At 48.3% G+C, this 23574-nt stretch overlaps 1 protein-coding gene across 3 annotated transcripts; it reads right to left on the reverse strand.

Moving 5' to 3' along the window:
* Positions 1-397: 397 nt before the first annotated feature.
* GGT7 (gamma-glutamyltransferase 7) lies at positions 398-23366 on the reverse strand. 3 transcript variants are annotated; one of them, XM_047746488.1, is made up of 15 exons: positions 23027-23336; positions 16610-16845; positions 16081-16232; positions 14746-14863; positions 13836-13903; positions 13551-13624; positions 13049-13245; positions 10904-10991; positions 9200-9327; positions 8943-9031; positions 6696-6845; positions 6460-6577; positions 5649-5786; positions 4407-4506; positions 398-1155 (listed from the first exon to the last, which is right to left on the reverse strand). In XM_047746488.1, the coding sequence occupies exons 1-15, from the start codon at positions 23193-23195 to the stop codon at positions 992-994; spliced, it is 1989 nt and encodes a 662-aa protein (XP_047602444.1). In that variant the 5' UTR covers positions 23196-23336; the 3' UTR covers positions 398-991. The 3 variants fall into 3 exon arrangements, with proteins under 3 accessions (XP_047602444.1, XP_047602443.1, XP_047602445.1); XM_047746489.1 differs by having other exon boundaries at positions 1093-1155; positions 4414-4506; positions 23027-23343; XM_047746487.1 differs by having other exon boundaries at positions 8943-9327; positions 23027-23366.
* Between the last annotated feature and the right edge of the window lie 208 nt (positions 23367-23574).

The raw sequence follows: 23574 nt of genomic DNA on the forward strand, positions 1-23574 counted from the left end.
CTCAATTCTATTCCAATGGTATGTTCAGCTTCATGCCAGTACCAGACTGTTTCTAAATACTGTAACTTTGATTTAAGTGTTTATTTTTTTTCACTTTAAAAAAAATTTATGTTTTTATTTACTTGTTTTTAATAGGCTTCATGCCCAATGTGGGGCTTGAACTCATGACCCCAAGGTCAAGAGTTGCAGGCTGTACTGACTGAGACAGCCAGCACCCCCGTAGTAAGTTTTCAAATCAGAAAGCTTCATATCTTAATCAAAACATGAAGGAAATACCCAAAATATCCAGTTTAAGAAACAATAAACAAATGGCTTTGGCTGCTTTTGCAGCACCTCACTTGCTCCCACTCCCAACATAGCCAAACAAATCAATCCAGAGCCGTGGTTAAGCAATAGTCTTTCTTTAATTCCCCTTTGCAAATGGAAGCCCCTGAGCTGGTCCCCACCCCCACCCATATCCACAACCTGCCCCCCCCAGATGCAAGGCCCCACTTCAACTTGGTGGGAGGAAGAGAGGAGCACCCCCTCCCCAGGATGGTCCATTAAAAAAAATCCTAGTCATTTAAGAAATGAGGCTGGGGACAGGAGAAGGGAGCTGGAAGACAAGGTCCAGGTCAGGCCAGACTGGAGATGTTGGGGTTGTGAGGACCCTTGAGAAGGGTTTGCAAGCACATCCCTAAGCTCAGGGCCAGCATGGCTGAGGGAAAGGAGACAGACAGACAGCCTGACTCCTCAAGGAACTGTCTGCCCGGTTGTAGACACTGACACTCACCACCACCACCACCGCCACCACCACCATCACCACCACCACCACCACAGGCTTCTGGTTAGAGAATTTTCCAGTTACTCTGGGATAGGGTTTGTTAAGTATCCCCTCTGGCCCATGATCTAGGGCATCCCTGGGGTCCCCCTGAGACCAAACCTGGGAGAAGGAGGGACTCTAGGAACATGCAAAGCGGGGGAACAGAGACCCCCGCCCCACCCCGCTGCTCTACAGGATGGTGGCTCCAGCTGCGTCTGGGCTCCGAGGGTCCTTCACACCAATGATGAAGTTGTTGGTTCTCCGGCTGCCGTGGACCCAGGATAAGACATCTACTTTCTCCACATGGTGACCCCTGGCTTCCAGGAACTCAATCTCTTCCTCTGTGAACTCACCTGAAAACCATCCCCCCAACATATACACATTCAGAGTGTTCGGAGCACTGGCTCAGGAGTCCCATAGTCAGACCTGAGTCTTGGTCCTGGATGCCCACTGTATGACCTTGGGCAAACTGCTCTGCCTCTCTGAGCCTCAGCCTCCTCATGCATAAAATGTGGATTATATGAGAACCTACCACATGAAGTTGTTGTAGGGATTTAAAGAGATAAAATACAGAAAGCACAGAGATCAGAATGCTGCATATAGTATGTGATCAATAACATATTTTCATTCTTAATATTGAAAGAAAGGGCTATGGGCTCTTCATCACCACATGCCTAGGCCAAGCTGCCATCATTACTTGCCAGGATAGCCAAAATGCAGCCATTACTGCATAGCCCACTGACTGGTCTTTCTGGTTCCAGTCCTGCTTCCTTGCAGCCTAGTCACACAGAGACAAAGGGATCCTCTTAAGCCATTAGTCAGACCACTCACTTCCCCTTCTCAAAAACTTCCGACATCTTTGATGACTCTTAGAAGAAAATCCAAAGTCCTCACCAAGGCGTCTAAGGCACAACATCATCTGGGACCTCACTACCTCCCTAAACTCCTCTCCTCACTTCCTTCCATTCTCTCCCTTAACTCTACTTTACCCTCCTTGCTGACCCTCAGGTAGGCCAAATATGCTCCTGCCTCAGGGCTTTGCACAAATTCTATTTGGAATGCTCTCCTCCTAGAAAGTCACAAAACCGGCTTCCTTACTTCATTCCAATCTTCGAGGAGGACTTCCCTGACCGCTATCTAAAATGGCGGCCCTGTCATCCTCACCTTGCTTTGTTTTCTTTCCAAGTACACTACTTATCACTACTTGTTTACTTATTCATTTATTTACTATGTCCCTCTCCATTAGATTATAAGCGTTTTGAAGGCAAGGATGTTGTCTTGTTGGCACTGATCCTCATTGCCTTTACATGGATAAATGAAGAAATCCCCACCCTCTTTATGTAAGTTCAGGCCCTCGCCATTTCTTGCTTGGTCCTTTATCCTAGTTGCCTCTGTTTCCCCAAATTAAATTCTCCCCCCTTCAATCCATTTCCCCTAAATAAAACATTTCAGGTCTATCCCATCTCCAGTCAAGTGGATAAGCACATGCTTCTTAACCAAGAACCTCCAGGATAAGCCCTGTAACCTTACCTCTTACTGCTCCTCAATGAAGATCTGGCCTTCTTACTTCTGCAGATGGGGTAATTTAGGGTAGTTCTTGAGGTAAAGATATAACACTGAATAGCAGTGAATCACCAAGTCAAATATGTTTTTCCTTTACAGTTCATTTTCAATCCTTTAGATGATGGCAAGGACTAAGTTTTAGTCTGGACCCTAACATTTCTAACCTCCTTCGTCAATAGAGAGAGCAGGGCTCAGAGCCTTCTGTGCGCACCATATTCACGGAAGATCTACAAACAGTTGCCTTGTAGTAGCTATTTATCTTTTACTTGTGGCAAATGATGCTATTTTTCCATGTGTGATTATGATATTGGATTTACCTTTAAAATACACTTATGGGGCACCTGGGCGGCTCAGTGGGTTAAAGCCTCTGCCCTCGGCTCAGGTCATGATTTCAGGGTCCTGGGATCGAGCCCTGCATCGGGCTCTCTGCTCAGTGGGGAGCCTGCTTCCCCCCCCCCCACCTCTGCCTGCCCCTCTGCCTGCTTGTGATCTCTGTTTGTCAAATAAATGAATAAAATCTTTAAAAAAAAAAAGAAATAAAATATACTTACACTGAAAAGGAAGTCCATTTATAGAGGTACATATGTAAATAATGGCTCAGATGGTGTGTAAATGTGGCAAAATTCATGAAGGTGCTGGATAAATTCTGAAATTTAGGAAACATTGTCTCTAGGAGCCAGCAGGCCTCCTGGCTGCTTTCTGAGCCATTCTTTCTGGCTTTTGACAATTTGTCCAGAATGTTCTGGGTTCTGGACATGCCAAATAACTAATCATACTTTAAGACCCAGCCCATAGCCCTTAGTGGATGAACTTTCCCTTCGCTAAGCCTCTACTCCTCATGTTCCTGTCTTAGACTGTGAGCTCCTTAAGGGAGGCTAGGATGAACCAAATCCAACCATCCCCCCTACACTGGCCCAAGTAACTTAGCATCATAGAGCCCCACATTCAGGAGAGATCAGAAGTTATTAGTTGGGATAGCCTCATTATCATCACGCCAGATCCAGAGTGTTACCAGCCAGACCACAGGGTGTGACTGCTGAGGATTTAGGTCTGTGACTTCTAATGTGCTTCAGTCTAGGAGACAAGCGGTTAAAAAATTGAGTCTTTGGTATCAGCTAGGTATATGTTCTAATCTCAATTCTGCCACTCACTGACTGATTTTTAACCTCTGTGCGTATCAGTTTCTTTGTAAAATGTGGATGATAATACCAACTAGGCAAGAACCATGTCTCATTCAATGTTCTATCCCTTTTGAACTTGCATAATACATTGTCTGTTGTAATAAAAATTCCTCAAAGCTGTACATACTTTCCCATTTACAAAATTAAGTTGTGTCTAAAATTAGGCACCTTTCTTAGAGGAAAGTCTATTTTCTCACTGTAATCTACAAGGTCCATGACCTGGCCCCTACCTGCCTCTCTGGCCTCATCTCACTCTCACTCACCCTGGTCTACTTTTTACTCCTAAAACATGCCAAGCCCATTTCTGCCCTGAATTCTTTGCATCTGTTCCCTTCGCCTACAAAACCTGCCCCAGTTCTCTGCACGGTGGGTTCCCTCCTACTCTTCAGATCTCAGCTTAAATGTCACCAAAGAGAAGACTTCCCTAGTCACTGAGTCAGTCTCTATGTCAGCCTGCAGAGCACTTATTTTACTTTCTTATATTGCTTTGATTATTTATTTCCCTCTCTGTCTGTAAATGCCATATCCTCAGCACCTAAGATAATGCCTGGCACACAGTGTAGGTATTCCATACAAACTGATGAATGAATGGTTTGCAGAATGAAAACCGTATCTTATTTTACAAATGAGAAAACTGAGGCTCAGAGTGGAGACATTAATTTCCCAAGGCCACACAACCAGTAAATGACAGATCTGGTTCAAGTCCCCAGATCCTTCACCGTCCCAAAGGAGTTAGTTGGAAGAACCTGAAGATTCACTGGCAGCAGTGGTGCTGGTGGAGGCAGGGACACCCTTGGGAGGAGCCCCTTTCTCTACCCAGCTTTTTGCCCACCCCATGGGGATCTCTGCTCTGCACTCACTGTCCACCTGCAGGAGGTTGGACTGCAGGTCTGGATGCAGACGGCCATGGGCCAGGCTGTCACTCAGGTTCCGGTTCAAGGTCAGAACATTCAGTAAAACCTGTGGGCAGCCAAGGGGTAGAAGTCAGGGCTGCCCCAGGGATGGGGATTCAGGATTCCCCAGATCTCACCCCTGGGCCAGACTTCTTACTCTTTGGAACCTTTATTCTAGGAGTATTATCTGAACAGCCTCAAGACAGGCAGGCCTGTAATGACTGTCCCCATTTCATACAGGGATAAAATGAGGGCCAGAAAGGGAAAGTAATTCACTCTAGAGCTCAGAGAGAGCCAAGGAAGAGGTACCCACTGGCAGTCAGTCTCTTGTATCTGGCCCGGGGCTCTCCTCCCTTCTCCCTGGCCAGGACAGGGTTAACAGCTGGAGTAGTCTAGGGCACAGCATGGGTACTTTTAGCTTAGAGGTTAGGAGTGTGGGTATGCTCTCAAAACAAACCCTCCGCCCATTCTTACTCAACTGGACCTAACTTCTTAACCTCTTTGGGCTTTAGTTTCCTCATATACAAAATGGAAATAAGGATTTCTCCCAATGTTGGGAAGGCTAAAAGAGCAAGAACATGTAACACCATGCCTGGTGCTTAGCAGAACTCCATAAAGGTTAGCTGTTGTTACTACAACCATTTTACAGATGAGGAGACAGAGGTTCAGAGAGGTTAAGCGAATGCCCCATCATGCACTTGGAAATTGGCAGCACCAGGGTTGGGGCCCAGGACTGTCTGATTCCAAAGCTCAGGTTAATTAACTCACCACCTGCCAATGTAAGTGCCTGGCACATATATCAGGTGCTCAAAACGTTCGTGTAACTATTGTGAGACATTCTGGAGAGTAGACACTTCCTTTCAAAATCAGACTCTAAAGAGGGCTGCTTGTCTCTTCAGATGCTGAGCAGAGGCATCATGGGACTTGAAGTTGACAGACCTAGGCAGCCCAGGTGCTAAATCACCTCTTAGTTCCACCAACCCATGATTGCCCATCCAACCTAGAGGACAGGGAGCTTCAGGGCTCCATTTTGGCTAAGAAACTCAGCACAGCCTATGCCCCCAGTACCCAGGATGGGCCTGTCACAGCAGCCTCCGCCTATGTTTGTTGAGCTAGGGATGAGACCAAGCCAGAGACACGAGGGCACCTACAGTTTAGGCCACAGCTTGGCTGCTGGCCACAAAGTGCCTACCATGGAGGAAACCTCACCTGGGTCAGTCCGCTGAGGCCCCGGGCAGCTCCATTGGCCCCCAGGGCGAGGTAGGTCCCACAGAGTCCCTCCGCTGGCCGGACCACGGTGGGCAGCAGGAAAGACAGTGGTCGCTTCCCTGGCTGCACCGAATTCTCCTGTTGTCAGAGCACCGAGACCACAGGGAGATAACAGGTAGGGCAGCTTTTCATGGGAGACTGGTCCCTTCCCAGGCCACAGTTTGCTGTCTATGAAACAGGCAGGGTCCCTGGATAACTGGGGTGGATGTGGACCCACTGAGTTGTTATGGGGCTACTATGGGTGTGAGGGGAGGGTACCAAGCCAAGACAAATGGCTAAAGGGAAGAAGAGGATAATCTCCACCCTGGTCATCCCTATCTCTCATTGTCCTGGCAGGGCCCCAGCATGCCCTGAGAGTAAGAGTATTGGCCTCCAACTAGACCAGAATTCCTATCTTCTTCCTCCCTTGACTAACAAGAGGGCTGAGGCCAATCAGCTCACCATCACAAAATCATAGACCACTACACTGAAAAGTGCCAAAGCATCAGATGAGGGCTAATATCCTTATTGTACAGATGAAGGAACTGAGGCCAAGAGAGCGGGGGCAAACTTTCCCCAGGTCACACAGTGACAGGGACAGAATGGGATGGGGTTTCTTCAGGCCCAAGCCCCAGACTTGGGCTGCAGGTGAAGGAGACACTTTGTTTAGGCTCCTTTTATTTATACTAGAAGTTCCTAGAGGAGCAGCCATACTGCTATACCTCCTACCTAGCCTCAAGGTCCCCCGGGGAGGAGGGATGCAAGGCCCTACCAGGCTGGGCGCAGAGTGGTTAGCAGTCCTGTTGGGCCACGAGAAGTCTAGCATCTGGCTGTTGAGCAGGATCCCCGAGGGGGTGATGAGGCCACTGCCAAAAGGGCGGTTCAGGGAGCTGGGGATAGAGATTGGAGCCAGGTAAGCCCTGAGGTCACCCTCATTCCCATCTGGCTCCCACCTCTTCCTGGTCCAGATGATCTCCAGTGCCGGGTTCTGTGTCTGAGCTGGCATACCTGACCATGGCCACAATGAAGTCATCAGGACCCATGATCAGCACCTGAGCCGCTGTGGGAGCCCCATCCAACTCGTAGACAGGCAGGAGTGGGGCAGGGGCCGCCTGGGAGTCATTGATGTGGCCCCGGAGGTAGGCGGCTTCTACCTTGCTGAAAAGACAAGGGGTAGGAGATTAATACACAGCAGGCTCTTATTACACCTCACCTACCACACTGTGATGTCTGTTTGTGCAATTATTTGATTAACGTCTCCCTCCCCCACACCCTGCCCCGGAACTATTAGGTCTGTGAGAGCAAAATCTCTCATTCTGAGCACATGGGAAACATCCAGGAAATCATTGTTGAACTGACTGGGTTCGTTTAGGTGTTATCCAGATTCTCTTTTAGAGCCAACTTTTATTTCGTGTTTAAATCAAGAGTCTTTAGTTATTTGACTTTATTTACTCACTTAATCTTCTCTCTGAAAGTACCTGGGGCATAGTGGATGCTCAGATAATATTTGTTTTGAATGAACAAACAGAATTTATTTAACCTAATGTTTGTAGTTTCGAAATAAAGTAGTTTTTTTTTTTTTAAAGATTTTATTTATTTGACAGAAATAGAAAGTGCACAAGTAGGCAGAGCGGCAGGCAGAGTGGAGAGGGAGAAGCAGACTCCCTACTGAACAGAGAGCCCGATGTGGGGCTTGATCCCAGGTCCCTGAGACCGTGACCTGAGCTGAAGGCAGAGGCTTAACAACTGAGCCACCCAGGTGCCCCTCGAACTGAAGTTTTATGAAGAGTTTAGTCAGGGGCACCTGGGTGGCTCAGTGGGTTAAGCCTCTGCCTTCAGCTCAGGTCACGTCTCAGGGACCTGGGATCAAGCCCCACATCCGGCTCTCTGCTCAGCAGGGAGCCTGCTTCTCTTCCTCTCTGCCTGCCTCTCTGCCTACTTGTGATCTCTCTCTCTCTGTGTCAAATAAATAAATAAAATCTTTAAAAAAAAAAAAAAGAGTTTAGTCAGAGGAGGGTTTTGTATACAGGGATCTTATCTACTATTAGAATTATTTTTCAAGGCACAGGAAGACTTGACATACAGTAAACCCTTAATAACTATTGGAAGAATTACTTGGGTGAATTTAATATAGGGGTGTGTGTGTGTGTGTGTGTGTGTGCGTGCGCGCTTATGTGTGTGTGTTAGAGCTAGGCTGAAAACAACATGAAATTCTCCAGATCTTTTAAATTTTGGCTGAGGGTTTCTTACTTAATGACTGTTAGTTTGGTGATTCTAGTTCATTAGAGTGACTAGTTACCACGGATTACTGAAGACTTTCATTCCGTTTTCAACCACAAACTTTGTGGAGGCCAAGCAGAAGTGGTACAGAGGGGGCTTTGTTTCAAGTGGATTGGGTGGGGGGACAGAGGCTTTGATTTTAGCCCTTATCCTTGTGACCTTGAACTACTTACTAGTTTGGTTGTTGCTTTTTTTGCTTTTTAATTATAACCTATTCATTTTAGTTTCATTGTTTTCAACTTATTCATAGAGTTGTTTGAGTAATACTACAAATTTATGCTAACTATATTTTTGGGTTCTGATTTTGCCCTTAGCTAGCCTTTCAGTCAGTCAGAGTAGCAATCAAATAGCAACCATCCTTACCTACCCGTATTGCCAATTACTAATACTATTTGTTGAATATTTATTATGTGCCACACAACGTGTTTTGCACGTATGACCTTATTTTGTCCTTACCACAACCTCGTGAGGTTGGCACCATTATTGTCAGGCCCCTTTGTATAAACTGAGACAGAATTTAAGTGACTTGCCCAATGCTGCTTAGCTAGTGGATCATGAAGCTGGGATCTGAATTGAGTCAGTCTGACCACAGCCCACAATCTTACTATAGTGTTATGCTGCTAATGTGGAGACATTATGGTAAAAATCCTCATCACCTCAGGTATTTGCTTGGAGACTTTTCATTGTTCTTAAGCTTTCTTTTTCCACTTAAAAGGGGGCACAGGTGGGCCCAGATATGTGCCCTGCTAGAGTCAGAAAGTTTTAAGAGCCAAGTGATGCATACTAACTCATCATACAAATGGGGAAACTGAGGTAAGTGCTGTGACAGGCAACCAGTGTCACACTGAGGTATAACTGAGCTGAAATTGACTTGGGTCTCCACATCTTATTGCTGTACCAGCTGCTTTTCATCTGATCCTTTCCTCACACCCACCACCACCTCTGCCACGCTGAGGGTCCTGCCCTGGGACCCACCTGAGCATGTCATCCATGCTCTCAGTGATGGTAGAATCGTAGACAGGATCTCCCAGTCTGCTGGCCAGGGCTAAAGCAATCTTCAGGGTCTGGAAATGTAACAGGAGTGTGGAAGAGGCTGCCAGGCTCCTCCCAGCACCCACGCTAATGATCCTCATGTGAGAAAACTTGGAGGTTAGTCCTGTCCCATGGCAGTAGCCCATCCCCCCACTCCCAGTATACCAAGACCCAGGGCAGGATGGAGGGGTTGGCCTTGCCTCTGCCACCCAGTGAAGAACCTGTTCCCGGGACACCATCGTGGTGAGATTGAAGCCTTCAAGGATGTTGAGAGCACTGATGAGGGCAGGACCCGTATGCGGGGGAGGGGGACTGAGAACCAGGTGGCCTGGAGGGAAAAAAAAAAAGAAATGACTGGATGGCAGGGGAGGGGTCAAAGCATCTCCACATTCCACCATCACGTAGACTGAGACTACTGCATTGGCCCCTCATCAGACAAGGAATCTGCCTTGAGAGGCAAAGCACAGAGAAGCAAAGGGACCCACACAAGTTCTCTCAGCAAGTCAAGGGCAGGGCCAGGACTCCAACCTAGAACACTGGCCTTCAGTTTTCTCTTCTGCACAAGGAAACTAAGGTTCAAGAGGACTGTAGTCCGCTCAGAGTCACACTGTAGCCAGAACAGGGACAGGTGTCCAGATGTCTAAATTCCTGGCCTATCATGTGTCTCCTTTTAGCTCCCACCACAGGCCAGAATACTATTCAGGGCCTCTTATGGTCCCATGACCCCCAAAACTTCTTGCGGGTGACAACCTCCTCTTCCTATTTGAGGCTCCTATTATTTAATGTTTGGACATTGAAGTAAATAATGATAATACCTGATGCATAACGTTAACTAATTAACTCATTTAATCCTCACAATGGGTAGTGTTATCATCCTCATGTTACAGGTGAGGAAAGTGAGGCACAGAGACGCAGCTGGTCCAAGTTTACAGGAGACAAAGGGAACCCAGAGCACTCAAGGTACTGGCATTGCCAAGAGAACCCAGGCTGGGGAGGAGAAACGTAAAATCAAAAAAGCATTCAGTATCCACTCTGGTCAGGGCAGCTTTCAACATCATTTCCTCAAATCTTCATGGGGGTCCTGAGAGGTAGGCACCACTATTATCTCCATTTTCAGGAGGGAACCATGGCTCAGAGTGGAAAGTGACTTATTCAAGGTAAATGGGATAGCTGGTACTCAAACCCAGGTCTTCCTGGCTCCAAAGCTACGCTTTTCCTCTGTTCCATATACCATCACCTCTGGTAGAATAATCAGGCTAGAGGTTGAGTACTGGAAACCTGAACTCAGAGGGGAACTTTTCTGGGGCTTGAAGTCATCCAGACCTCCTAGAGAGGAGAGAATCTGAGAACCTGGGAACCTTCTGAGGGACCCAGGAACCCACCACTTTGGGTTCAACAAACATGGACTTCACCCATGTCAAAACTTTAGCTTTCTGGGCTCCTCGCTGGTTTGAGATTGCTAGGTTAAGTTCCATTCTATCCTTTGGCCTCAGTTTCCCTTTGAAACAATGAGGGGACAGGTCTATAATTGTCTTGAAAAGTTTGTTCAATATGAAGCTAGATGGACTCATGAATTCTTCTTAGGAAATACAGGGCATTGGGAGTGGGGCTGAGGCAACACAGAGCCCAAATCAAGAAAACCTATGACCAGAACCCCAACTCTCAGGCCTGAGCCTTTGACTAGACCTCCCACCCCATATCCTAAATACTTGGGGTAACTGACCCACAACTACTTTAGAAGGTGGGCTGGCTCTGGCTTGCTTCAACAGTTGGCTGCCCAGGCAAGCTCACTGCCTCAGTTTCTCTCCTGAACAATGGGGAGGAGTCTCTAGGCCAAAAGGAGGTGGCCATGGACTGGGAGGCTTCTCCTGAGCAGGGACCCTGATAGCTGAGAGAGAGGTCACCTCTGTACACGCCACACACGGGATTCTCCACGAGGGCACTGTAGTTGCTGAAGTCGTCCTCAGTTATGACACCCCCTGCATGCTGGGCCTGCAGGGGCGAGAATGACCCACCACAGCTGTGAGCCACACACCAAAACTGTGGGCATGTGGGCTTGGCCTATGGTATACGTTTGAATCAAAGACAGACTTGATGTTTGTAACTTTTGTGCTTTCTGCAATTTCCATCATGGCCTTTAGGGACCCCACTAGCCCTGGGCACCCCGGGAAAAAGGAAGGGGAAAAAGCACAAACACTGAGCACCTGCTATGTATCAGACATTCTTTGAATGACCTCCTTAGATCGGCATCCAAGGCCCTTTGTAATCTGGCCCCCACCACCTCTCCCACTTCATGTCCTGCTATTCTCCGGTGAGCTCGGTACAGCCACCTGGAGTGATCTACAGTTTCTGAACACATGACTCCATGGCCTTGAACATACTACCTTCTCTGCCTATGTAAAAGGAAAATTTTCTGGGATGCCTGGCTGGGTCAGTTGGTAGAACATGCAACTCTTGATCTTGCGGTCCTGAATTCGAGGCCCACATTGGGCGTAGAGATTACTTGAAAAAGAAAAAGGAACATTTTCTACTTACAGCAGAATTTGCTTGTAAGATATCAAAACTGGATTCTTCACTTCATTACAATTAACTAAATCCACTCCCAAACCATGAACTCTGGATGATCCTGATAGGAATGACTCTCATTGGATATAACTAAGCACTCTACTGACCAATGAACCAATTTTGTACAAATCGATGGGCTCATCATTTCCAGCATGGTAATTTTCATTTCTAAATTAGCATAACCACTAGGAATCTTCTTTCTTTCTCTCTCTCTTTTTTTTATTTTTTAAATTTTTTGGTACTTGAAACCCCTGACTTCTAATCCACCCACAGTGAACTACACACTGCATTTCTTAGCTCATATGTGTTCAACTTTGGGTTGTTTTTGTTTTTTTCCTTTAAAGCTTAGATAGTCTTTGTTTAAGTCTCCTTCTCCCCCTTCTCCAGAAGATCCAGGTGTGGCTAATCAGAACATTCCTTTTCCATGCCAGTGATTTGGGAATAGTCATGAGACCTATTGGGAAGTTTGGGAATAGTCACGAGACCTGTAACAGGCTGATGAGACATAACCTGGAGGTTTTTGCTGTAACTATTGGAATGAGAAATGTTCTTTCTCTGGGATGGTTTGCTGGAAGGATGGCTGGTGGGGAGCAGGTGTGGAGAGGATCTGATAGAGAGTGAATTCAAACAGAAGAAAGTAGAGTCATGGCAGAAAGAGAGAGAGACAGACCACAGCCTGGCAATGTGGATGGAGCTCTGGACCCAGCAGACCTACAGCCAGTACTCTGCTGGACTTCTCAGTTAAGTCCATTTGAGATGGGCATTTATCACATAGCCATACCTCTAGGACTCAGCATAGGTTCTGACATAGAACAGCACTCTGTGAATGTAGAATGAATGATGGACCAACTCAATTCCCACAACCATATGGCAGAGAAACATATAATTACCCCAATGGTACAGATGAGAGAATCACAGAGTTGGTTCGTGTATCCTTACCTTGAAAATAATTTTCCATTTGGAGTTTTGAATTACTGACAACAGTTTTCAGAACCCATTACTACCTCAGATTAAGAGTCTTTGGGGTTGTTTGGTAAGCCCTTGTGTTAATATCTCCAGTCCCGATAGTGACCAGTGAAGGAAGGTTTCCCTCAGTCCCTAGTGAACCCAAGAGCAGGGTGGGATTCTGGGCTTGGGAAAACTGAGGCTGATCCTGGGTCTCTGCCAGGCCCGGGAGGGACAGGTCAAGGCTCTGCACAGGTTGGCACCAGCCCTGAGAGACCCAAGGACACCTCTCTCAGTCAAGATAGAACAGCTCTATCATCCCTGGGGTCCTTTGTGCTGCATCCTGTCAACTGCTCCCACCCCAAACAACCACTGATCTGATTCCTGCCACCAGAAGTTAGTTTTGTCCATTAGAGAATCTTAAGTAAATGGAATCATCAGTACATTTATGTAGAAAGACAGACAGAGAGGGAAGGAAAGGGAAGAAGATGTCCCTGCAGTGGGGTCCTTCAGGGCAGGGGGGCTCCCCAAGTGCTCACCTCGGCCACCATCTCCAGTGTGAGATTGCCTCCTGCGTAGAAGGCGGCGGGGCCGGAGGTGCCCAGCACATCCAGCACTGAGGCCAGGTCAGGCCGACGCAGCAGTGAGCCCGGTAGTGGCGGGTGGCCCAATGGCAGGAATGTCTCACGGAAACGCTCAGATGCATTGGGCGGAGGCTGTTCAGCCAGGGCACGGGCTGTAAGCAAGGACGGGAAGCTGGGCAGGGGGCTGAGATACGCCACAGGTGAGGTGGCTGAGTGGCTGGCCCTAAGAGCTCCAGCACCCCCAGGAGCATGTTATGGGGGAGGTGGGGGGTGTATATGGGCCCTTCTCATATCCCCTCATTTGAGGCTGCATCCCTGTGAGGTAGGATGGGTGGGGAGGGAGCTAAAGGAGCAAATGAAAGAGAGGTGCTTTCTGGCTTGGGCCCCAAATCTTAGAGGTTCCCCTTCCACCTCCCATCAACCTCATGCCTTTCCCCCACCCCCAGGCCCCACTGACCTAGATCATGGGTCACGTTGAAGCCATCTTGGGCCACAGCTGCTGCGAAGGCCAGGACTTGGGACCATGGCAGCCTGGGGGGGCCGGAGAGCAGGGGTGGAGGAGATCCTGGGGGGAGGAGGAGGGGTCCTGGGGGAAAGGGGGTTCCTGGGAAGGAGAGTCCTGGCAAGGGAAGGGGATATTAGGAGGGGGAGTTGGGAAGGAAAGAATCCAGGATGGTAGGAAAAGGCCACCCAAGGAGAGATGCAGGCAGAGGTCCCTGGTCCCCAGGGGGAGGGTCTTTACCTGCCATAGAGCTGGTGAGCTTCATGTAGCCCCTTCACCATTCCGGGGACCCCCACCAAGAGCCCAGGCTGGGCAAGGCGGGCAGGCGAGGGAGAGAGGAGACCAGGTCACTGGAAGGGGGGGGCTGGGCTGAACTCCGCAGAGCCCCAAGCCAGGGATGGGGGCTAGCACAGGGGAAAGACACAGGCCAAGTATCCCAGAGGAGGGACAAGCTCTCCCCAAGCAGGCATCCCTCCCATTTCCCTGACTTACTATCAGCAAATGCAGAAAGGCTTCCTTTATCTATCATAGTTGAGCGATTTATAAATTAAGCAAACCCTTTTAAGAGCCAAGATGTGACCAATTTAGATGGAAACTTGTCTACATTGGATTTTATCTACTCCTACCTTTTAAAATAATAGACAAGGGACTTTCATTTAACCTTTCCATGATCACATCACCATTACTCAGCTGTGATAACTCAGGTAGGTGTTTGGCTTTTGCCACTGCAGCAAATATCTATTTTTCCAAGTTATTCTATTTCTTCTGGATAGTGGGTTTGTCTTTTGCAGTTCCTCCTTAATCTTCCAATATGCTGTGTGCTGGGAAAGTTATGGTCAACAGGCTTTGAATGAAATGTGTGAGTTATGGTGCAGGAACTTTGCAATCTCTCAGGCTGCTCAGACATCATGATAGGCCAGTTTGCCAGGGAAGTAAGGTGCTACTGTACTGCCCGTTATCAACCATACAGATCTTTTGGTTCATTATTTTATCTGGGGGACTGCCTACTTCCTTCATAGCTTTAAGAGTGTCTTGCTTCACTCTTTTCCTCACGTCCATAATAATTACTCAGCAAAGTAATGTTTGGGTTAGCAGAAGGGCAGTGAAGGGAGACCACCCCTGGACTCTCTCTTCTCACCAGGGTCCCCACCTTGGTTTCCCAGGATCTCTGCAGGGCCTCTTCCCTGAGGGCCCCTGGTGCAGACTCCCGGAAATCAATTAGGTGGCTCTCATTTCTTCTGATGTCGTGGACCAGCATCACGCCCCCACTGGGGAGAGACACAGAAGGAGAGGTTGATAAGGTACTACCTCTCTAAACAATTAACCTGCCTCTCTTTCATCCCCAGTGGTGATGGCTGTAGGCTGTTTGTCACAGGAGTCAGATGTCTGAGCCCCTTCTAGCAGGGATTTGGAGACTTAGCCACTATATGAGGGTAGGGAATGAAATCAAGGGGGTTGGAGGCCCAGAGACCATGGACCTCTTCTGGCCTGTTACTGGAGACTTTAATCCCTGATTAGGGAAAAACCCAGAGACTGGAAGAGCAAGATGTTCTACCTCCTGTCCCCACCCTAGACCACAGCTGGACCCTGGCCAGCTTCCTGCACCTGCCTCCACCATATGCCCCAGCTCCCTCTCCCAGGACTGAATTATGTAAGGATGGACTGTATACAACCAAAAGGGGACCTTCTTTGGTAGGTCCTGCAGGGCTGGTCTTGTAGGAGCCAAGATACGGACTTTGTCAGCTTGTCCCTTTTCTGTGGCTTGTTTCCATCCAAGATGGGAGCTGCATCTGAGATGGTTGGCCTGCGGCCAAGTAACATAATAGGGAAGGCAGGACAGATAAACAATAGGGAGTGGTAGGAACTATGGCCAATTGGACAGCACAAGTCCCGTCATGCTATTCAGCTCCAGATAATTGCAGCCATGTGGGAATGTGGGCCCAGTGTTACCAGGTCTTCAGATGGTTCCAGAGATATTAAAAATCTGGATTTTTATGAAAATTCTCAACTTTTTAACAATAGTAAACAAATTTTTAATATAAAATTATAAGTGTGGAAACCAAACTAATCTGTATGGTAGGTATGGTCTATGTGTGGCTGGTTTATAATCTGTTTTAAGAGTTCTCAGCCTGTGATGTGCTTTCATCATGCTCACAGGATTTGTTTTAAGGATTTGTAAACCCTAAAAGTTAAAGTATTCTTGCCTTAGTGACAGTATACCCCCACCTGTGCACCTTACTTTATGGTTTATAAAAGCCTTCACCGAGTTAAGGAAAAAACAAACAAACAACAAGCTTGTGAAAACACCTCCTCTGACTCCATGTAAGGAGAAGGGGGTAAAATTGGGTGTAGAAAGACAAAATGCAAGGAGTTAGGGCCCAGCTGCCCCTCTGGTCAAACTCGAAGACCCCCACATGAGGCCTACAGACCAGGACACAGAAGTAGGCCTGGGGGACCCCAACCTCCACAGCTGGGAGCGCCTTACCCGCCTAGGCCAGAACTGTGCGGAGCCACGATCCCCAAACACAAGGCTGCTGCCACAGCGGCATCCACAGAAGATCCCTGTTTACTGAGCACCTCGATGCCCAGCGACGTGCAATGGGCGGCATCAGTCACCACGGCACCCTGGTGAAAGATCTGGGAAGGGAAAGTGGACCAGGTGGGGGCAGTAGGAGACCTCTGCCTCCTTAAGGCACCTCCACCAACCCCAGAACCTCCACTGGTGTTGGGGGTGGGAGTCCCGCCTTCTTGTCCCTTACAACTCTTCCTAGATCGCCTCCAGTCCCTCTTCCATGATCAGATCCCTTCCTTGCTCTGTCCCATTCATACCCTGAGCTCCTCCCTTTGGGACCTTCCTCTCCCGTCCCATTGCCCTCTCTCCTTAACATTTGCTGGCTCCCTCCCCCACTCAGCCAGTCTGCAATCCAAGCAATTCAATTCCCACGGTCTCAAGAGCTTTCCCCCTCCCTCTTCTCCAGTTTCCTTCACCTGTCCGCCAGCCCCAACCCCCTTACCTGAGGGTCTCCGAAGTAAATCTGCATGACCAGCGCCACAGTGACACCCGTGGCAAAAGTGAGGCAGGCTGTGACAATGACTGTGAGTCCGTCCTGGCGGCAGGAGCACTCGGCCGCTGCCGCGGAGAAAGGGTCCTTGCGCGTCTCCCGCAGTGGGGACCCGTCCTGGCTGCCCATCTCTGATGACGTGGATGGCAGCCGCTGCAGCCTCGCTGACTTCAGGAAGGAGTCCGGGTCTGCCGGCAGCAAACAGGTGGGTCTGGGCACTTTACCTGGCCCTGCCCACCCACCCCTGTGCTGTTTGGCTTCCCCCCTCTCCCCGCCCGGTTAAGCAAACCCCACTAGACAGTACGGCTCGCCCTTTGGTGTCTCCCCAACGCACCCCAGAACAGGTCGGGGGAAGTCCTGGCTGAGTAGAGACAGGAGCCCTCAGCTGCGAGGCAGGGGGCTGGATGTCTGGCCCCTATGCCAAACTTTCTGAGACCTGAGACCCACTCAGGACCTAGGACAAACACTTCCTGGAATGGAGGGGGTTTGGGCCCTCCCTAGAAACCAGATCCTGCTCCAGCTGGGGCCCAGCCTGCTGTGGCAAGGAAATAGCTACATAAACTGAATGGACAGACCCTGGCTTCCAATCTTGCTTGGCTTGTCCATTCACTCACTCAACAAATATGGAGGGCCTGCTATGGGTCTGTCTCTATGCTAGCTCCTAGGAGAAAGGAATAGACAGTTTCTGCCCTCATGAGGTTCACAGACCAGTAGAAGAAAAGAAAAACATAAACAAAGGAGTATATCATTACAACTTGCAGCAAATGCTATGAAGAAAAAGAAGGATAGAACGACAGAAAATAATAGGTGTGTGTCGGGGGCTGCTTAGCAGGGATTTGGCAAGGCTTCTCAGTGGAAGTGACTTTTAAGCTGAGAACTAAGGGATGAGGAGCTAGCCATATGTAGACCAAGAAGTGAGTGTGTAGAGTGTTCCAGAAAGAAGGAGCAGTAGGTGCAAAGGGCCCTAAGGTAGGCATAAGCTTGGTGCAATAGGAAAAAAACAAACAAAACTGAGGCCTGGGTGGCTCTGGTGTAGTGAACAAGCAGAAAGAATAGTATGGTGGAAGCTAGGCCAGGTGCACAGGGCCCTGTGGGCCTTGTGAGAAGCTTGGATTTAATCCTAGGAGCCATGGAAGGGTATTTCAGAGTTTTAAGCAAGAACCAGAAGCCATCTGTTTTGTATTTTAAAAAGATCCCTCTGGCTGCTCTCTGAAGAATGAGTCTAAGGACAGTAAGAGTGGAGACAGGGGAGACCTCAAAGCCCCTTACTTGTTGGGTGACTATGAATGAGTCACTTCAAGTCATGAGCCTCATTTTCTTCATCCTAATACTGGAGCTAATCCCTAACTGGCCAAATGGGTGTAAGGATTCCGTGAGACGATGTCTACCTACACCCTCTAGTTATTTCCATTCCTTTTCCACCTTGGCCAGGGCTGAGACCCTCTTCCCTCCCTCCCATAGTTTCCCTCCTCTGGGTTATATTAGCCTTGAAACCAGTTCTCTAAAGGTTCTGTGTATTTGTGAAAAGTAAAGAAATCGTCTGGTACCTTGACCTTAATACCCTTGCTGTGTATGTACAATGTGTTTTAAAAAGTCCATTCATTCAATAAATATTTTTTGAGCACTTGCTACTATACACTAGGAATATAACCCCTTTAAAAAGTCTGTAGGATGACGCTGAAAACTGACTATTAGATTTTCCTGTTTGAAATACTATCATGGTTCATCAATACGAACATTATAAAAATCCAAGCTCCTTGACCTGGCATTCAAGGCCCTTTATAATCCACACTCCCCTCTTTTGTGTAATTAAGAAGCCACATACATATATGCCACATACATATATAGAGAACTTTTAGAAAATATTTACGGTGGTTACTTTTGGGGAAAGATACTGAAGGTGGGAATGAGATGGGGTAGGAGAATTTTTTCTTTGAAAATTTTAGTACATATATTTTCTTTTTTTTTTTTCCAAAACCAATGCATATATAACTTTTTTTTTTTTTAAGTAATCTCTACACCCAACATGGGGTTCAAACTCACAACCCTGAGATCAAGAGTTGTACTCTACACAGACTGAGCCAGCCAGGCGCTCCCAAATTAACACACATATTTTTAAATAAAGAGGAAAAATTGCGCACAGATAAGAATGGAGAAGAGGACTTCTACTTTTCCTCATTGTATTCTCTCTCTCTCTCTTTTTTTTTCCTTTGAACCATAAACATGTAATTTATTTTAAAATTTTTATTTAAAAAAAGAAACTTGTCTTCTGGAAGCCTCCCTCAGCTGATCATGCTTGCCTCTACCCCTCAGCACCACACAGTCTATAAAAAAACTGGAATTCATTCAACAAACATGTTAAATACCTACTGCAGGCAAAGAATTCTCCTTGGTCCCTAGAGGTTTCAAAAGAAGTGCAGAAAATGGCTTTGAACTTACATTTATTGATGGTGACTATATTCCAAACACTTTCCATACATTCCCCCCATTGAAGCACTCCCATAACTTGTTGAAATAGGCCTATTCTCTCCATTTTACAGATGAGGAAATTTAAGGCTGGAAAAGGCGATCTTGCCCATCTAACGTCATAAAATGAATAAATGGCAGAAGCAAAAGTAACTCAAAACCTGTCTTCCATTGCTCCACAAGGTATCAGGAGTCATTTCCACGTTCAAAAACCAACCTTACAAGCTAATTCTAGCTGATACTTCCAGGTACTTGTCCTTAAATCTGTTTTCTCTAATCAGCCATGAGGGACCAAGAGGGGAAGTGATATGGCTCTATCAGAGTTGAACCTATTCAAGACTTTTTTTTTTTTTAAGATTTTATTTATTTATTTGACAGAGAGAAATCACAAGTAGGCAGAGAGGCAGGCAGAGAGAGAGGAGGAAGCAGGCTCCCTGCTGAGCAGAAAGCCCGATGTGGGGCTCGAACCCAGGACCTGGGATCATGACCTGAGCCGAAGGCAGCGGCTTAACCCACTGAGCCACCCAGGCGCCCCGAACCTATTCAAGACTTTTTATCCCATCAGTCAATCATTAAGTTATTCATTTATTCAACAAAAATATTTACTGAGTACTCTACTGTGTAAGCACTAGGGCAATAATACCATTGATTTTACTGATGTGTAAAAGCAACAGCAGGACACTGGGAAAAGGTGAGTTTGGAATCAGAAGAAACAAGTCTTTTGGGAGAAAGACGATGAGTTTAATTTTGGTAATTCTAAATTTGTGGGACACCAATAGGAGTTGTCTGGAAACAACTGGCCTAGTATGCATCTGATTTTTATTTGATTAGATGCCATTTCCAATCAATTTTCCATTTCAAAACACTATCTCCTCTCTCTCATTTCTTATTCACTCATTCCTGTCCAGAGTGAGTATATGACCTAGGCCTAGCCCATAACAGGTACCTCTCTACAGTCACTGGTTCAGCGACAGGTATGTGATCAGCACCAGGTCTGTGAGACTCAAACTTAGTTCTATTGCTGGAACTAATGGGAAAGAGAAATGCTTTCTTTCTGTTTAGATTATTAAAATGGTAAGGTGTAAACATGCTGCTACTGGGCGCATCTTGCTCCTATAGAATGAAAGGTCTGAAGATGAAGACCATAAAAAGGAAGGCAAAGCAAAAGACAAAAGCCAATTCCTTTTTAGGTACCTTGATCTAGCTATGCCTCAGGCCCCGCATCCCTGAATTTTTCAGTTATGCTACGCAATAAAATTCTCTTTTAAGATTAGGTCAGTTTTAAATGAGTTTATGACAGAAGAATCCTGAACAGAGTTGCCTTGGCAATTCTAGAGATAAGGAGAGAGATCTTGTTTGGAAACTGAGGTCATCCCTGGCTTGCTTATTCCCTTAAGGGCAGAATCATTAAAGACTTTTTTGAACTAAGGAATAACATGATCAGAAGTTCAGGGTGGTGGATAGATTGGGGTTGGTGGGGAGGGGCAGGGAGGGGGCAGGGAGTAGCTAGAAGCCTATGGGTAATACAGGTAAGAAAGGATGGGGTCTTAGTCTCCAGTGGTGATGGCAGGGATGATGAGATGGATTGCAAGATACTTAGGAGGACAGAGAGCATCTGATCACTTTGGGAAGTAAGAGGAAGGAAGGAAGTCATGGGTAGCTCCTGGGCTTCTACCTTGGAGATTGGATGAATGGCAGTGTTATTAACTGAGAATGACACTGGGGGAAGGGCAGGTTTGGGGATGAGATGAATTCAGCATAGTACCTCCTGAAGGTGAGGCACTTGTAGGGCATCTAGAGGCCAATGCCTGGGACAGAGAGGAACTCATGGACCTGGAGCTCAGAAGAGAGTCAAGAATCTCCCCAACTTTGAAGTGGTCACCATTTTCCAGAGGATTTCCTGTGGGGTAGCTGGCATTTGGTTCTGGGGAGTGGCAGGCTAAAGGCTAGCTGGGCACAACCAAGGTACTGGGTAAGAGGATAGGGCAGCATTAGTAAGTAGTACCTCCAGGTTGAGAACATAGGAGATCATGTCAGTCAACAGGCTAGTCCAGCTGGTTAAAGGAACCTTGGGGCTTAGAAGTAGTGGTCTGAGACATAGCTTTGAAATGACTACATAGATACGATGGTAAGGGTCCTCGGAACATTAGTGCACAACCGTGGCATAAGGTGCAGATTCCCAGAAACTCAGGAGACAGGGGTCTCTGCTGGGTTTTGTAAAGATGAGAGCAGAACCTGTCGTAATTCTCCAAGGTACTCCCCGAGGCTTGAGAACTCCCTCCCCTGCTATTCTTTCATCCTGAGATCTCTTTCATGCCTTTATTTATTCAACAATTTTTATTGAGCACTTAGCACTGTGCTGGACATTGGAGAAAGGATGGCGAAAAAACAGTCACAATCCTGTCTTCATAGGACTTAGAGACATGGAGTAACCACTTGATTGCTCAAATAATCACAGACTTGATAATTGCTAGGTCATTTATAGGGAGCCAGGAGAAAACACGTCAGGGGCTTCCAATCTCTAGGTTAGGAGAGATAGGCATTCCCAGTAGAGCTGGAAGAGGAACCTGAGGCCCAGGTCAGGGTAGATGTGCCCACTGTCATACAGTGAGTCAAGGCAGTGCTGGAACCAGAAGTAGCATCCTGACCCCTGGAAAAAGGTCCTGGTTTCAGGCTGTTATTCACCAGGACACATCTTTCCACTACTTTCCCTATTCCAGGGTTATTCTCTTTGGAAAAGAAGTTTTGACCTGCAGCTTGGATATCTGATACCCATAAGCCTCCCCCGCCTTCCCTACTCTTCCCTCCAGGTAGGCTACAGTCTAGTTAGGCTGGCAAGGGCTGCTAGTAAGGGCCAGATGACTGGAAAATTGTGAAGGGGGAAAGAGTTTGGGGCTGTCAGGCTGGGAATAGCTACAGAAGGGCCAGGCTAGAGAAGGCTGGGTCAGAGAAGCACGATCTGCCAGGCTGGTAAGGGAGAGGGCTCAAGTGTAGGCACCGGGAGGAAGAGTGAAGCACAGGGATGCTCTAATGCCAGGAAGTGACGTTGAGGGAAAGAGGGATGGGGGATGGAGCATGAAAAATGGAGAAGAGGATAGAGCTGGGGCACATGGATAGGAGGGAGAGCCCTAGGGAAGAAATGCTCAGAGAGCTCTTGGCCCTTAGGTCTGCCCCAAGCCCTGTGCCCCCCTCCCTACTCCCACCCTTTGCAGTCCCTTCAAAGGCTGAGAACACAGCAAAATTCTAGAGCCTGCTTCGTAGGGGGCAGGGTACCTTACTAACACCCTGGCCTGATCCATGGCTCCGGGAGGGGTGAGGTAATCCACAGGGCAAGGAAGGCACTCTGGTCCCCAAGGACTCTGAGAGGTCATGCAGTCCATCCCCCTGTCTCCCAATATCCACCGCTTACAGAGAGATGTAAATCATATTTTCCTTACCCCTCCCGGGATGTGAAGAGATTCTTAGCTAAGGTCTCTCCTTCCCACAACCCTTGGCTGTGGGGAAGTTCTTCTCAAGACCTACCTTACCCATCCTGCTGCAGTCTGACTTGGTTTCTCCAACCCTGTTCTTTGTGACTAAGGGACGGCCTCTTCTGGGTGATCACAGCTGTTCCTTAGCATCTCCCCTCCAACCTTCCTTCCGTATTAGTTGGTTCTTCCCCAGAGGCAACCCCAAACCCTGCTGCTGCAGTTCCTGGCATCATTCACCCTTGTCGCATCCTAAGCCTCCAAGGCAGAAATGCATCTTCATCCCCACTAGATAACTAACGGAGACAAGGGAGGAGGGAGAGGTCCAGGAGGAAGGGGATGAATTAGGGAGATGGAAGCTGGAGGTGATGCTCCGCGTAGATGGAGGAGGACCGGGGACGTCCCAGGGGGCAGGGACGGGGCCCGCGGGCCTCACCGGTATCGGGGTCTCCCAGGAAGGCGTCCTCGTCCTTGCGGCCCCTCAGAGGGGCCGCGGGCGCGGGCTCGTCCTCCGGCAACCTCGGGAAGCTGGTGATGCTCATGTAGTCCACCGGCGAGTAGGCGCCCAGGGCGCTCTCCTGACTGGCCTCGTTCTCCGCCGCCATCCTCGCCCGCGCCCCCCAGCAACGCAGCGCCTGCCGGAAGTGGTCCGGCGGGGGCGGGAGCGGGGGCGGGTGGAGGGCGGGGCCTGAGCTCTTGGGTTGCCAGGAGGGGGCGCCTCACCACATCCCCCGCTGGCGTCCGGCTCTGCTTGAAAACCCCTCCGCGTAGCGCTGTCAGCCTGCAGTGGACCGGCAGGTGGGCGGAGTGCCGTGTGGACCGAGAACCTGAAGGGCGGCAGGTCCAGGAGAAAGCGCGGAGGCTGTGGGGGAGGGATGGAGAAGAGCGCTGCAAGCGCGACCTTAGTGGCTTGGGACACTTTAATGCAGCCCCGGGGCCCAAACCCCTTCCTCCTTCCAGATTGAGCTAGAATCCGCCTCAGAC

This window comes from Lutra lutra, chromosome 9 (assembly GCF_902655055.1).
Source record: "Lutra lutra chromosome 9, mLutLut1.2, whole genome shotgun sequence".
NCBI classification, from domain to species: Eukaryota; Metazoa; Chordata; class Mammalia; order Carnivora; family Mustelidae; genus Lutra; species Lutra lutra.